General features: G+C 33.0%; 1 protein-coding gene across 3 annotated transcripts in view; it reads right to left on the bottom strand.

Moving 5' to 3' along the window:
- LOC145263799 (uncharacterized) overlaps positions 1-15,000 on the bottom strand; it is a 1,000,930-nt gene that overhangs the window by 427,248 nt on the left and 558,682 nt on the right. Inside the window, exon 1 of one of the 3 annotated variants that reach the window (XM_080120862.1) lies at positions 9,948-12,452. The exons of the other annotated variants lie outside the window; for them this stretch is intronic. Within the exon in view, the coding sequence (XP_079976988.1) occupies positions 9,948-9,989 (42 nt within the window). The 5' untranslated portion in view covers positions 9,990-12,452. Of the gene's footprint in view, positions 1-9,947; positions 12,453-15,000 lie in introns of those variants that run through there. 3 annotated transcript variants of the gene reach the window in all.

Raw genomic sequence — 15,000 nt, 5'->3', positions numbered from 1 at the left:
AAAATATGGATAGATTCTTTATATAGGGATTTACGAGGATATTTGAAGTTCAACATATAAAGATGAAAGGATAATATAAAATGAAATACACGATGTGATAAAATACATATGAATTCATTTGTCAATTCAATAATAAAAAAAAACATCAAATAGAAAGAGGGATTATAACCGCTCTTTATACCTGCGCATTTTGAAGCTTAATATATCTTTTCTCTACAATTACATAAATGCAACTTTCTGTGTGTGTGTGTGTGTGTGTGTGTGTGTGTGTGTGTGTGTGTGCGAATTTGTTCCTTATACACTCCGAAACAGCTGAACAGATTTTCTTTAAAACTGTCAGAATTTTAGTGTGTAAGTCTGGGAGCGATCTTAGTTAAGTTTTGTCTCAGAATACCCCCCCCCCCCCCGATAATTACCGATAATAGAAACTTATTTTAATTTATCTATCATCGGTAAAGCCATTTTTCCATGTCGTCACTTAGCAACAATGATAGAACAATGGGTTGTAAAAATTCTACTGTGGGTAAGTTGATAGTGTGCTTTTTTTTTTTGTTTTTTGCATGACGTTGTCTGTAGGTTCAAACTCCACACGTAAATTTCTTAATTTTTTTTTTCATTAACTGCAAATAATTTTTTAAGACTTGAAAATTGATGTGTTTTTTTTTTTTTATTTTGGATGACGTGGTCTGTAGGTTCAAAGCCTTTATATATATATATATATATATATATATATATATATATATATATATATATATATATATATAGCTAACAGGCTCCTTCAGTTTTGACAAACTGTGGATACTCACGAAGGGGTGCCTGCGCATGAAATTTTTGTGGCAGGAAATGCGCAATCTCCAACCTCAACTTTGTTGAGTCAACATTAATTAAATACCAGTAGCAAGTGCAGTCTATTTACAGGACGACTGGAAACAAATTCCGAGATAAGCGAAGTGCACATACAATGCCTTGAATTCCCAAATGATCACCCATCTGATACTAACCAGGTTCAGTGTTGCTTAACTTTGGTGATATGACAAGAACCGGTGTCTCAACGCGATTATGCCATATATAAATATATATATATATATATATATATATATATATATATATATATATATACTAGACTAACCGTGACTCGTCGGGTCATTATATGTTATAGTAAGCTGTGGAATAGTGAGTATACAGTGAAAACAATACACAATTTCGTACACACAAAAAATTGAATGCACGCATGCACAAAAACAAACATGGCGACCAGTGAAAACAATATGGAATACATTGCCCTTAGATAAAATGAAAAATTCTTCATATAACATGGGTGTAATACATCGAAAAAAAAAAAAAAAAAAAAAAAAACGAAAAGAAACAAAAATACAAGGGAGTGTGCATTTTACAGGTCCACTAATTTTTTTTTGCGTGTATGTTATCTTTAAAGACCATTGAAATGTATTAGCCTCTGATTTGTTTTCTTTTTAGGAGCTAAACTATGCTGGGTTAGGTCGTAAAAAAGCCCAAATATTCTTTTTAAATATGTAAATTTATAAGTAGTTTGCTTTTTTTTTTTTACATTAGAAAAACATATTTGCTTTGTTTTTTTGTTTGAAAACAATTCCAACTTGCAGTGAAAAAATATAAATAAAATAATCGTAAATAAATAATTTTGGGCACGAAAAAGTTTTTTTTTTTTTTTTTAATTGAGTTCTAGTTTTCATCACGCACAACTTGAGTAAAGAAAATATTTTTGTAAAAATATGTAGGTGCACCTGAACAATCGGCACCCCCCCTTCCAATTTTTTCTTTTCGTCTTTTTTCAACTATTTCTGCAGATTATTAGACACTCCAGATTATAAAAAAACATTGAAAAAAAAATTAATAAATAAAGATTTGGAAGTGGATTCAGTTTCATATACAACATTCTAGTAAATCGATCCCCCATTTTCGGAACCGATTTACAACCCACATTTGACGTTGGCTCCTACAGCAACCCACCTCTCCACCATTATTATTAGTTTGATTTCTTTTTTTTTTTTTTTTGCAACTTTTCACTTTTAGAAAGGTTAGTCTTCCCCTCCCCATCATTATTATTTTTTATTTATTTATTTATTTATTTATTTTTTATTTATTTATTTATTTTTTATTTATTTATTTATTTATTTTTTATTTATTTATTTATTTTTTTTTTTTTATTTATTTTTTTTTATTTTTTTTTTATTTATTTATTTATTTTTTATTTATTTATTTATTTATTTATTTTTTATTTATTTATTTATTTATTTATTTTTTATTTATTTTTTATTTATTTTTTATTTATTTTTTATTTATTTATTTATTTATTTATTTATTTACGACTTTATAAAAGGTATTTTTGCATTTAATGACCATGCTATTTTTTTTAAATAGTACTAGTCTACTCATTAGCCCTTGGAGGGTAAGATGAAAAATGATCCAAATAAAAATTGATTTTGAGATTATATTGTCTTTTATTGTCTTGAGAAAACAATTTTTTTGAGTGATGTGAAAAATTAAAACTTAGGAAGCCCCCAGAGCACTACTGCAAGCACTAATAAAACCAAATTTCTACCCTCCCCCTACTTCTTGAAGAGAAAATATTTTTTAAGTAAGACCTGAAAAAAAAAAAATCATCAGCATCCACAGGAGCAGTACAAAAAGCAGTAAATATGGTTATAAATACGATTATAGTTATATGTTGTATATGTATATTTTAATCAGATTTTTTTTTTTTAATTCAATAGGTTTAAATTACATTTATTTGTAAGGAAAACAAATTAAAATAAGTTAAAACAAAAAAAATATTGTTAACTTTGTGTATGTTTTGAATAGCAGCAGTGACTTTTAATATTGGACTTATGACAGGGCGGCCATGAAATAGGTAAGCAGATAAATTTTTTTAAACTGGAATTCACAAACGGGATGGACGGTTTAAACAAGCAGGCAAGACTATCTGAGTTTATATATATATATATATATATATATATATATATATATATATATATATATATATATATATATACTTTTTATTTGTTTTACGGCATAATCACGTTTGACACACCAGTTCCCATTGGATCCCCAAAGTTAAGCAATGATGAACCTGGCCAATACCAGATGGGTGACCAGTATCATTTGGGACTTCCAGATGCTGTATATGCTCTCTGCTTATCTCGGCATTGTTTCCAGTCATTTTGGACTTCTCCTTGCCACTGAATTCAAGCAGTGCCGATTCAGGAGAGGTGTGGTTGGGGATTTCACAACCCTTGCCACACAATTACACATGCAGCTGCCCCTACAGGGGGTATCCTTTGTCTTTCATTAATTTGTTTTACACAAGCATTTAGTTCGCTACACATTCATTAGAATGTTTCGGTCAGCTAGTTACAAGTAACGAGAGAGCTCTTCAGGCTTTATTGCTTATACAAAAGTAGATTACGGATTTTACTTTGTATATAAGTAATGTTGCCTTAAGAACTGTCTAGTTACTTGTAACTGGCTGACCGAAACATACTAATGAATGTGTAGCGAACTATAAATTTTATGTAAAAATAAAAAGTATATCTTGTCCTACTTCGGTATTGAGCACTCTTGTATAAACCTCGTTAAAAATTCATTGATTGCTTCACCTCTGCAAAAATATTAACCTGGAATAATTATATGTGTGTGTGTGTACTAGCTTTCAATGTACTGTATTTTCTAGTTTTTTAGAGAAATTAAGTTGAATCAGAAATTAATTCAGACATTTATTTTGTTTTAATTAAACAAAATATTTTTTATTTAAAATTCTAAAGTCAAAAACGTTTCTGTTGTATTTTTTTGTTAACAGTAATGATTAAATTATTTTGCAATTCATGTTCTTTTTTTTCCAAGTTTTTTCATGAACTTTCAAGTATTGTTTTTTTTTTTTTTTAAATATTTGCCCTCCATTTCTCTCCACTGAAATTCCTCAACAAAATGAGAAACTAATTAAATTCCTAGAAACCACATAGTGGCTATTTACTCATTCTTTTTAAAGATCTGTCATCACATTGTCTCATCATCTGGGTCTATCATTTTTATTGGGTGACTGGTTTCAAAGGACTTTTTTTTTCTTTTCAATGCCTTTAGAAAATTCTTAAAAAAAAAAAAAAAAAAAATGGATGAAAGCCTTAAGTAATAAGTAGTTCTAAGTGAGTCTTCTGTATGTTGAAGGTTCAATCCTCAGTATGGGCAGTATCAAGAATACAATTACGAATTATATAAAATTTCTATTCGGTTCTGGCTGACAGAATGAGAACAATCTACCCTAGTGGATTTGTTCTGTTAAAATTCTGTAAAGATTTCAGAGTTCAATAAAACACACCTGAAGAATGTCAGTGGTCACATCAACCAAAACAATATGAGAGCAACCTAAGCACACATACACACATAGGAGGGGTGTTCCAAAACGTAATGCCTCCTATTTTTTTTTATTTTTTTTTTTTTTTACTGAATGAATTAGAGTGGATTGCAAATTGCATTGTTATGGTAACTGGATTTATGCATTCATGACCTGAAAGTTTTATTTCTCTGTTGCAGATATTGACGGTGCAAGATTAAAAGAAATCAACCCCTGTCATAGACGTGCGTCAGAAGCAGAGATACATCATTGAATTCCTCGCAAAAGTGCATTGATAAATCATTTTCTGGAAGGTATGAACTCGAATTATATATTTTATTCTTAACATGAACCAACGTTTCAATAAAATAAAATGGTTATTCATAATGAAATATTAACTTTTTTTTTTTTTGCTCACTTTCATCCCTAACACAGCATATCGCCATTTGGATGGCAGGGGCTACTATTTGGGACTGTGCCTAGGAAAGATTAACAAAATGTTGGTTTATGTTACATTTAAACTTCCGCATTTCAGTACAGTCAGGGAAGCAGATAGCAAGAAGTCTAGCTGTTTAAGGGAAGAAACTATTAGAGTAGAAAGCTTTCCGGCATTTAGGGACCTCAACAGTGAAGGGGTGTGATTTTGTTGCTAAGCGGGTTTGTCAGGAATATAGATGCCGAGGGGGCACAAGTGCAATGAGTTTATCAGAACACATTCCATTAAAATATTTGTAAAACAGGCACAGAGATGCAACATTGCAGTGATGGGACAGGGGTTGGAGCTTAGTTGACAAAGTGGGATCTATAAGATTGAAAACTCTTTTTTGGACCCAATCCAACAGAGAGAGAGAGAGAGAGAGAGAGAGAGGCTAGTGGTAGATGCACCAGACCAGATATAGGAAAATCGCAAATCCAACTGACTTTACTTTATTACACATTAAATAATTATCACTGCTTTATTTCTTTTATTTATTTTTTCTTGTGAAATGTTGTACACCTACAATACATCAAATGATCAAAAATATTTGTCAGCTTAACAGGATAATTGATTCAGATAACATTCACACACATGTAATACTTTTTTGTTTTTTACTGCACTCAGTTACTTATACTAGCAGGCCGTCTGGCATTGCCCGGTCGTAAAATACACATAAATATTATATTTTAGTTCATATGTGTTATGTTTGACGTTCATCTTCGTCGCCAACTGTTATGTTTGCAAGTTGAACCAAATAACGTATAAGGCAATACAAATGAAGACTCAACAAACAAAGGAGGATCAATAAGAAGTGTATTAGGAAAAGTATATTTACAGTATATTTACATCATGGTTGTCAAGTAAGAGAGTCTTGGCTGGAGAACATATCGGCTCTCGGCTCGGCCTTCGGTGGCTTCGGGTTAACACAGACTAACCGAGTCTTGCTATTTATGGGTAATATTATCCACATATGTAAATGAGTGGGTGCCACCACAACAATATGAAAACTGAGACATGTGCATGCGAGTATTATGTTTCTGCTAAACAGTTCACGTCTTGTAATTAAAAAAAAAAATAATACTCGAGCTTAGATCGAAACCAAAACCTAAAGACAGGAAGTCAAGTACTATAACCATCAGGCCAACCTGACATGATCTTTAAAAAGTGTTTTCAAACATACTTATTCTTAACATAATGTGAACGATTTACGCATACGCATTCGTGATACAATTGATAAACAGATAACAATCCAACGACCCCCATGGACCAATTTTTCAATTTTGACCTCTTCTCCAGATGAAAACCGATTAAATAGTTTTTCACATGTCTGAATACCCTACATATCAAATTTTAAGTGTGTCAAAAATTCATTGAGTATTGTTCTGGGGTAGTCACCACCCCTATATCCAGGATAGTATAGATTCGTCTGGCACTATATAAGCCAGACATTTCTGCCTTGGAGCAGAAAGCACACGCATAGTTTAACCGCTCGCAGTGAGCACCAGGACTCTTTCACCTTAATATTGTGACCGCTAAACAGGACAACAATATTGGTGACGTATGGATTCGAAAAGGGACCCATAAGGATCTGCTTTGGATAAACGGCCAACTTCTGTTCAACAAACTCATTTTTCTACCTTCTATGAAAAAGTAAAGATTGGCTCCACAAAAGTTTTTCCAAAAGCCGTGAGTAGAAAAAAAATATCTACAACGGTGTCTATTGCTAAAGAATTGACCTAATTAATTTCCAACTTTTTGGTTTGTGCAAGTCCTGCAAATATTTTTTAAAATTTGAAATGAGACATTTTTATTGCTCTAGAATATTTTTATTTTATTCAGAAGCCTTCATTTTTGGACTGTTTGTTGAAAGTGAACATTTTTGGTTTTAAACGCACAAACGAAAAAAAGAAAAAGAAAAAAATGGAATTACTAACTAATGTAATAGTAAAGAAAGACAGCAACGAGTGAGATCAGAATGTTTTTTCCCAAATCATGATCTGGTCAGCATTAGAAACATTTCACGATTATTACGTCATCACTACACATAGCTTAAAGATCCTTACTGTTTTTTTGTCACATATCTTTGTTTATTATTATGGTTAGCTTAAATTCCATCTATCAGATTAACCTCAAATTAACATTTTTTATGCTAGTTATGAAAACTAACATTCCTTTCTATTAAAACATTTTAACATAAATAATTTTATTTGCAAACATTAATAACGATCATAATAATAATAATCATCGACCAGCACATCTTTTGGCATTGCCCAGCCAATATCTAATATCTAACAAAGGGGAATAACTAAAAAGGCACTTCCTGTTGTCAGGAGCAAATGACTTTTACCTAGACACAAATAAAGTTCAGTCTATATCTGATCTGTCCACAAAGATTCTGTCATGAATGTTGAACAGTCTTTGTTTTGTAGTTTTTTTAAGATATGCGAGGGCACTTTGGTGATCGTTTCATCAGTAGGAAGTCTGATTCTGATCAGGCATAATTTTTTTTTTTAATCTCTGGGGTTATCTCATAGATGATTTATCTACAAAAAAATATTGTTAAATTATTCTTGAACATAGTCACTGTTTAATTGGCACTCAGTGATCAGCACATCTGAATACAACAATATCACACATACACACGGGCAGGTGAACAACAATAAAAAGATTGAACTCCCCACACAAATGTCGGATAATGAGAGATGTAACCAGTTCCAGTATCAGTTTATAGTAACTGAGAAAAAAGTTTGGACATTTAGGATTTCCAGTTGAAGGTTGATATATTTGAAGGGCATAGCTCGTTTCGAGGAGATTGCTGAGACGGTCTGAGAATTAATGATGGGAGAAGGATCTCAGCATTGGGTAAAGAAGTTGTCACTTAGCCTTCGGACCAAGATCACAGTGTAGTATCTGTTTCTGATGCTACACTTCACCTTTACTCTCCTCAGTCGGTGAAGTAGAAATCCTTCATGACTGAGACAATTTTTATTTTTGTTCCTATCTAGAGTACCCCATTTTAGGGGAACTGGATTTTCCCCACATTAAAAACTGACGTTGTGTCTAACTCTGCCCTTGTGGGGAGGCAAGTAAATAGAACAATCATAGAAATATTTAAGGTCCCTAGTCATGACAATATCACACACACACACACACACTGATCACAACTAAGTTATCCCTACAAATTGTTTTCTGTTGTTTTTTCTGTAATGCAACCATTGAGATGATTACTGGGATACATAAGGAACAAAAAATGTCTTACATTTCTGAATTTTTGAGATGAGGATCATATTATCTACATCCTTTAGACTATTGTTCTCATCTTTAGTGTTAGTTGCTCACCATTTTGGTCAATGTAACCTTCGACCTTCTTCAGGTTTATCTTGTCAAACTTGGGAATCTTTCTGTCAAACTCGGAAATTTTTCTGTCAGAACACGGGCATCTACATGGAATTTCGAATGGAACCCCCTATTTAATCTGACGGCGGGGGGGGGGGGTAGCATACTCCCATTCTGTCAACCAGAACTGAGTAAAAGTATTAACTAATTCGTAACTGTATTTTTCAGTGTCGCCTGCACCCAGAACGTTGTGGAAATAACATTCAAGATAAGAACAGTTATCTGAAGAATTAAAAAAATACACATCATTTATGTTGGAGTAAAAGAGAATTCAATGATAAGCACATCTGGTATGCCGTGCAAAATTGTTCAACCACACTCCTCTATTGGCACCTAACTGATTTTGAACTGTGATAACCATATTTATTTTAGGAATATTCTGAGGATTGTTTTTATAGGCATTATTTAAAAAAAAACAAAAAAAAACTTACAGATAATTTGGGTGTTACGGTTCGGTGAGTATGAAGCTCTTTCAGGATCACACTTATGAATAATACGATCACCATAAATTTCTTTTTTTTTAATTTCTCTAATATATATATATATATATATATATATATATATTTCACAATCCCTCCAACTAAACAAAATTTTTCAGTCAAAAAAAAATGACAACAGCAAAAAGGATTAAATGAAAATAAAAAATAATTTAAAAATTGAATTTTTTTTTACATAGGCACCACCACTTATCAAGGATAAGAGGCCACTCGAGGATAATGGTAAAAGAGTGTACAGTAGTCAATTGGACACAAAACCAAAACTAGTATTTTATTTATTTATTTATTTTTTTTCTGTTTACTGATATGAAATATTTATAACTAGCAGAACCTGTGTCCAGCATTTCCAGGGAAAACTGAGGCAACCAAGAATCACTACATCCAGAAGTAAATTAACCAGAAAGGACTGAAAAGACATTTTTGTTCTGAGAATACTAAGCCTTTGTCTGTGATATAAAAAGTAATCAAAATTGGAACTCTTGTATTATATTAAAACAAAAACAATCACCAAATGAGAAAATAAACAAAAAAAAACAGATTGTTAATTAATGAGATGGCCTTTTGTAAAGCAATATACAAATTAGTTAACTTTCTGCCATCAATTACATACATATATGATGAGTATATTAGAAAGCTGCTATTTTATTATGAATATGAATTTGGCATTTTAATATCACTGTCAGCGCAATAAATGGCCCGACTTTATTAATACACAGGTTAAATCACGATTTCGCTTTTCTATTTTCTTTTTCTTTTTTTTTTTTTTTTTCTTATCACATTTTTGGGAATATCACCAAATCAACACAAAATTTTCGATTTTCTTTGAAAAAAATTATTTGTTCGATTTTAAGCAAGAGAGGGAAAGGGAGACAACAAGAGAGATAGACAAAAGGAGGGAAGAAGACAGAGAGAAAAAGAGAGAACATGGGAGAAAGAGAGAAAGCGCGCGCGTGAGAGAAAGATATAGAGATAGTAAAAGCTAGACAGAGAGTGAGAGAGGGAAAACGAGTAATAACAAAGTATAAATAATACACTCATATTTCGCTAACTTCATTAGAAGTACCCCATAGATTATTTTTTTTATTGTTTTGAATGCTTTCAACCCATACCATTTGAGTGGTGTATTTTTTTTTAAATCTTGTAGCAAATCAGTGTTTAGTTTATCTTATTAACAATAAAAAAAAAAAATAAAAAAATAAATAAAACTTACTTTGTTATCAATTTCCTGCCAAATATCGAAGAACTCATCCATTGTAAAATTCCGATAATCGAAGATTCACGCTCAAACAAATAATCAAGAAAGAAAATAAATTTTACCAAAATTCTTCTATTTAAGCTTTGAAAGAGTCAATAGTTCTGCACAATATCCTTGAGAGAGAATCATAACATAAAAACATGAATTCCTTTTAGTTGTGCAAGATTGGCTTAAGGATTTTTTGGATGCAAAAATGATCTTTGAGTTGAAAAATTCTGATGGGAAGGAAAAATCTACGATTTTGAAGGTTTTTACCTCCTTGTTAGCTATTATCATGTTTAGTCTTCTTGCTTGAATAAGTTTTTTCCATTTGTATCTCCATATCTTCCGTTTTACAACAACATTATTATGTTTTCAAAACGGATAAATTAGAAGAACACATCGGTTTTTCAATTTAAAAAAAAAAAATGAGGAAAGGATGGAAAATTATGAAGATGTAAGGGAGAAGAAGGGAGAAAATATGATTCAACATTTATTTCTGATTTGAGTCTTAAGGATCTCTTAAAAACTCGACTCCACGTTATAATTCAAGGAGAGCAGAAAGTGGATCTTGGATTTACTTTCGGCAGCTGCGTAATTCTTGCTTCCGACTCATAGCTCTTTGGAAGTCATTTTTTTAGGGTTCCAGTTTGGGGAGGAGATTTTTTTTGGAAAGTAACGGTTCTAGATCTTTAGTTTGGGAGAAGTCTTTGTGGGTAGAGCCAGTTTTAGAAGAGCAGGAAATGGATCTTGGGTTAACTCGCTTCCCTTATTTTGTCCTTTAGTCCTCACATTCCATGAGCGATGTTTCTGACAGAGGGGAAAGAATTGCTGTTTTTGAGGGTCAGAATCTATTCCAGCTAACACTTCTTTCTCATTGGCAAGTTTTTGACCTTGAAGTACTATTTTTTTTTTTTTTTTTTTAGTTCCGTACATCAAGTGGTTTTATGCCTTGTCTGGAGCAATTTCCATAAGTACTATTTTTTTTTTTTTTTTAGTTCCGTACATCAAGTGGCTTTATGCCTTGTCTGGAGCAATTTCCATAAAAACACAGATCCGGTTTGTGCTTGAAGCATTTGATGTTCAGATTTGATATGTTTACAGAGTTGCTGGAATTATGATGATTATGATGATGATTGTGATTTGAGGTGATCGTGATAATGGTATTTTTTGTTATACATCTTTGCAAATCTTTCTTTTTTAACATAATATATTTATGCTATCCTTACGATACTAGACTTTTTAGCCCATTTTAAAAAAATGGCAAAAGTTATAGCCCTTTAACTCAGAATGAATGTTTCATACAAACTTGATGGTTGAATACGGTTAAATTTCTGCTCATTTTTGTATTAAATAGTAATCACTATTAATCCCTAACTCTGCTTCGACCGGATACCATAATACTTAGTTAGCTGCACCTTATCATAACAAAGGTCCAAACAAAATTTTAAACAGATTAGCCCAGTTATTTCCAAGAAAACTTCTACAGTAAATGTAATACTCTTGTGATTAATCCCTAACTGCATCAAACAGATACAATAGTACTTAGTTCACTGCACTGTATCATCGCAAAGGTCTATACAATATTTTAGTCAGATTAACCCAGTAGTTTCTGAGAAAAAGTGGAACAGACAGACAGATCAACAGACTAAGAGAAATATAATATAAATAAATTTTCAGTCCAGATTGTGTTAAATATTTCATTTGAAAATTTCCAAAGATATCTGTGTTCATGTTGAAAAAGTAATTCGACCAGTGTGGCCGTTTTTTTTTTGTTTTTGTTTTTTTTTCTCTCCAGTGGAACTCTTTAAAGAAATTTAACCATGTTTGTTTGTTTTGGTTTTTTATTCAAAAGGTATTTCTTTGAAATTGATCAGGGTGAAAAAATTATTATTATCCAGGAATATTTTTTTTTTAATCTTGAATTTTTTTTTTTTTTTTTTTTGGTATATTAAAAAAAAAGAAAGTTTAACTCTTACAAAAGATCCTCATATAAAGGCAATTTTGAAATACGTCCGTGCAAAATTACAACAAAAAGAAAACTTACTTTTCCATGCCAAATATCAAACAACTTCTCCATTTTAAGATCCCGATATAATGAATAACCAAGAATAATTTTTGGAAGAAAAAAAAAAAAGAAATGATAATATCACCAGAATTCCACTTTTTTTTTTTTTTTTTTTTTAGTTTTCCATGAGTCAATTTTAATGCAACATCCCAGAAAGAGAGTTATAAAATGATAAAAATAAATAATAAAAATAAATAAATGGAAAAAAAAAGTCTGAATTATGATGGGATAAGGGGGGAGAATTAGTCCATGTCAGCCTGATGCTTGCATCCCTATGGTCTGCCGATTCTAAAGAGGGATCCTGCAGCGTTAAAAGGATGAGACAGGGAACTTAAGAATGATTCTGCGATAGGAATTTGGTGATATAATCTGTTGGATGGGGGGGGGGGGTCGTCTCTTATTCACGGCTGCTGCTGCTGCTGCTCCTGTGCATCCTCGGATAATACATGCATAAAGTGAGAGTATATATATATATATATATATATATATATATATATATATATATATACGGACACAAAAACAAACAAACGATGGAGCTGTGGTAATGTGTGGGTGGGGACGATGCTGCACACAACACAGGACATTGTTCTTAAACTTGGAGACAGTAGATGAGCGTAGCAATCGCAACAGCAAAACAACTTCTTTTGAATAATCAAATCACGCGGATGCAAATTCGGTAGGTTTTCGTTAACTGTTTTACGGCATATCAACCTTTTGGGAGATTGTTTTAAAACAAAGCCATTCCCGAATTTTTGAAGATGACGATTGATAATTAGAGTGGAATGATAAAATTGTCGCTCTAGAAATGTCGACATGATTCCATTTCCGCTTAATGAAAACCGGCTTTCTTTTTATTTTTTTTTGCTGCAGACCATCTACTAGTTGGCCAGTTGACTACAAATCCCAAAAAGCAATAGGAGCTTTCTATCATGTATGAAAGTGACACAACCATCAATGAGTGAGATCGGAGATGCGATGTTATACAACTTATGCTCTCCACCGATTCAAGTCATGACAACAGAACCATTGCCAGCACCCTCAAAATGCATCTCTGGATTGCAAGGAATAACAGGGACCTGCTCAGGATGATGAAAACAAAGTTTCTAGCCACAGTTATGGTTTTTAGCGTGGTTTCAAGTGAGGGCCACATCATATCACCTCACATCTTCACAATCGTCTTGAAAGTCAACACCAAAGTGTACCTCGATGTTGAAGAATGTATTGATCCTCTGGTGCTATAAGGTGGCCACTAGCAGACTCTGGGTGTGGCAGCAGAACTCAGCGTTGGCCCATATCCAAAGAGACCCAGGCTTGGCTTCAGAAGGAATGCTATGACTTTGTACCCTTCTCTCACTGGCCTCCCTCCCTCCTCATCTGACTTGAATGCACTAGACTACTTCGTTTGGTCATATGTCGAGAACATCACCAACATGACCTCCTACACCAACGCCAGTCAGATCGCTGCTATCCGTCAAGTATTCGCCGAGTTCCTGCTGGCGCTTGCGGAAAAGGCATGCTTCCAGTTCTGGACCTGTATCGAGGCGGTGATTGAGGCTGAAGGCAGCTACATTGAATATATGTTAGCTCTACTAAATAATCAAGTTACCTGAATTAATTTTTTCAATAAAAGTTTTAAAATGAAGCTGTAGTGTTGTTTCCTTTAGGGCGACAAGTTTACCATTCCATCATGCACTAATACTTATTAATAACACCCGTGGCGTAGTGGATAAAGTACTTTGTACAACATTCAGTTGTACTCTTTTGGAGGTTTAAATCTTTAGTGCAGGCAACACTAAAAATACAATTACGAATTACTTAGAACTTCTACCCAGTCATGGCCGACAGAACAAGAGGGTGGTACTTTCATAAAGGGTCCCGTTTAAAATTATGTGCAGATGCCCGCGTTTGATAGAAGGATTCCGGAGTTCGACAAGATAAACCTGGAGAAGATTGGAGGTTACATCAATCGAAACGTTGTTGTGAAAATAACGTTCAAAATGAGAACTGAAGAATCAAAATAATATGAGAAGCATTTCCCCCTCTCACCCACAAACCAACCAAGCAAATAAGTCCATGAGTATCCCCACTCCAACAAATAACTAAGAGCAAAAGTTTCTTGGTGTCCTAAATTCTCTGGAGCAACAGTGGGACTCAAGTCTCACCATTTAAGTAAAAAGTGCAGACAAACGAACGGACAGACGGACGGACAAGAGCGAATTATTATTGATTAAACCTAATTAACTTCAAAACGTCCAGGCCCAGAAGGCCAGGAGGCGCTTGTGCTTGCTTCGATTAGTTTTGCTTCCCTAACTGTACTGACATGCAGAAGTTCAAGTGTAACGTGAACCGACATCTTGCTGCCCAAATCCCAACATAGTGCCCCAGTAGTTGCTGCCTTTGATAGTAGCCCCCTACACCAAAGTGGCAAAGGCCATTCTTAACATGGGGAGGGGAGGGCATTTTGTAACTATTGTATGTTACTTCCACCTAACAATTTAATAAGAAAAAAAAAAAAAGATATCGTGAAACTTGAATTTAACTTGAAAACACTATTTTTAAAAATAGCACAGCAACATAAGAGCATAAGCACCTTTGAAACAGATGCAAGAAAGAACCCCAACTTTTGCATTTATTCATTTAAATAAGAGTTTGCAAACCTTTTTCAGCAAAGCCCCCCCCCTCACTTCTAGAACACTCGAATACTTACTACTGCCCTTTCCCTATATACATCCTCACATAATGTTAGTAATAGTAGCAGTAGTAGTAGTAGTAGTAGAGATACATAATTTATTTACTATCTTCATTATTTTTATTTTATTATAATCAATAGGAATAGTAACACATAAACTATAAAGGATTCTACATTAATGCTGAGTATAAAAAATTGAAACAGTCATCAATATAAAAAATTGAAACAGTCATCAATATTGGCAGTTAAAAACCTAAATTTTACTCATTCCC

The sequence above is a fragment of the Euprymna scolopes genome, chromosome 39 (assembly GCF_053919585.1).
Source record: "Euprymna scolopes isolate OS-2025 chromosome 39, ASM5391958v1, whole genome shotgun sequence".
In the NCBI taxonomy this organism is placed as follows: domain Eukaryota; kingdom Metazoa; phylum Mollusca; class Cephalopoda; order Sepiida; family Sepiolidae; genus Euprymna; species Euprymna scolopes.
The sequence above is the reverse complement of the archived record's forward strand: the minus strand, read 5'-3'. Positions and strand labels throughout refer to the sequence as shown.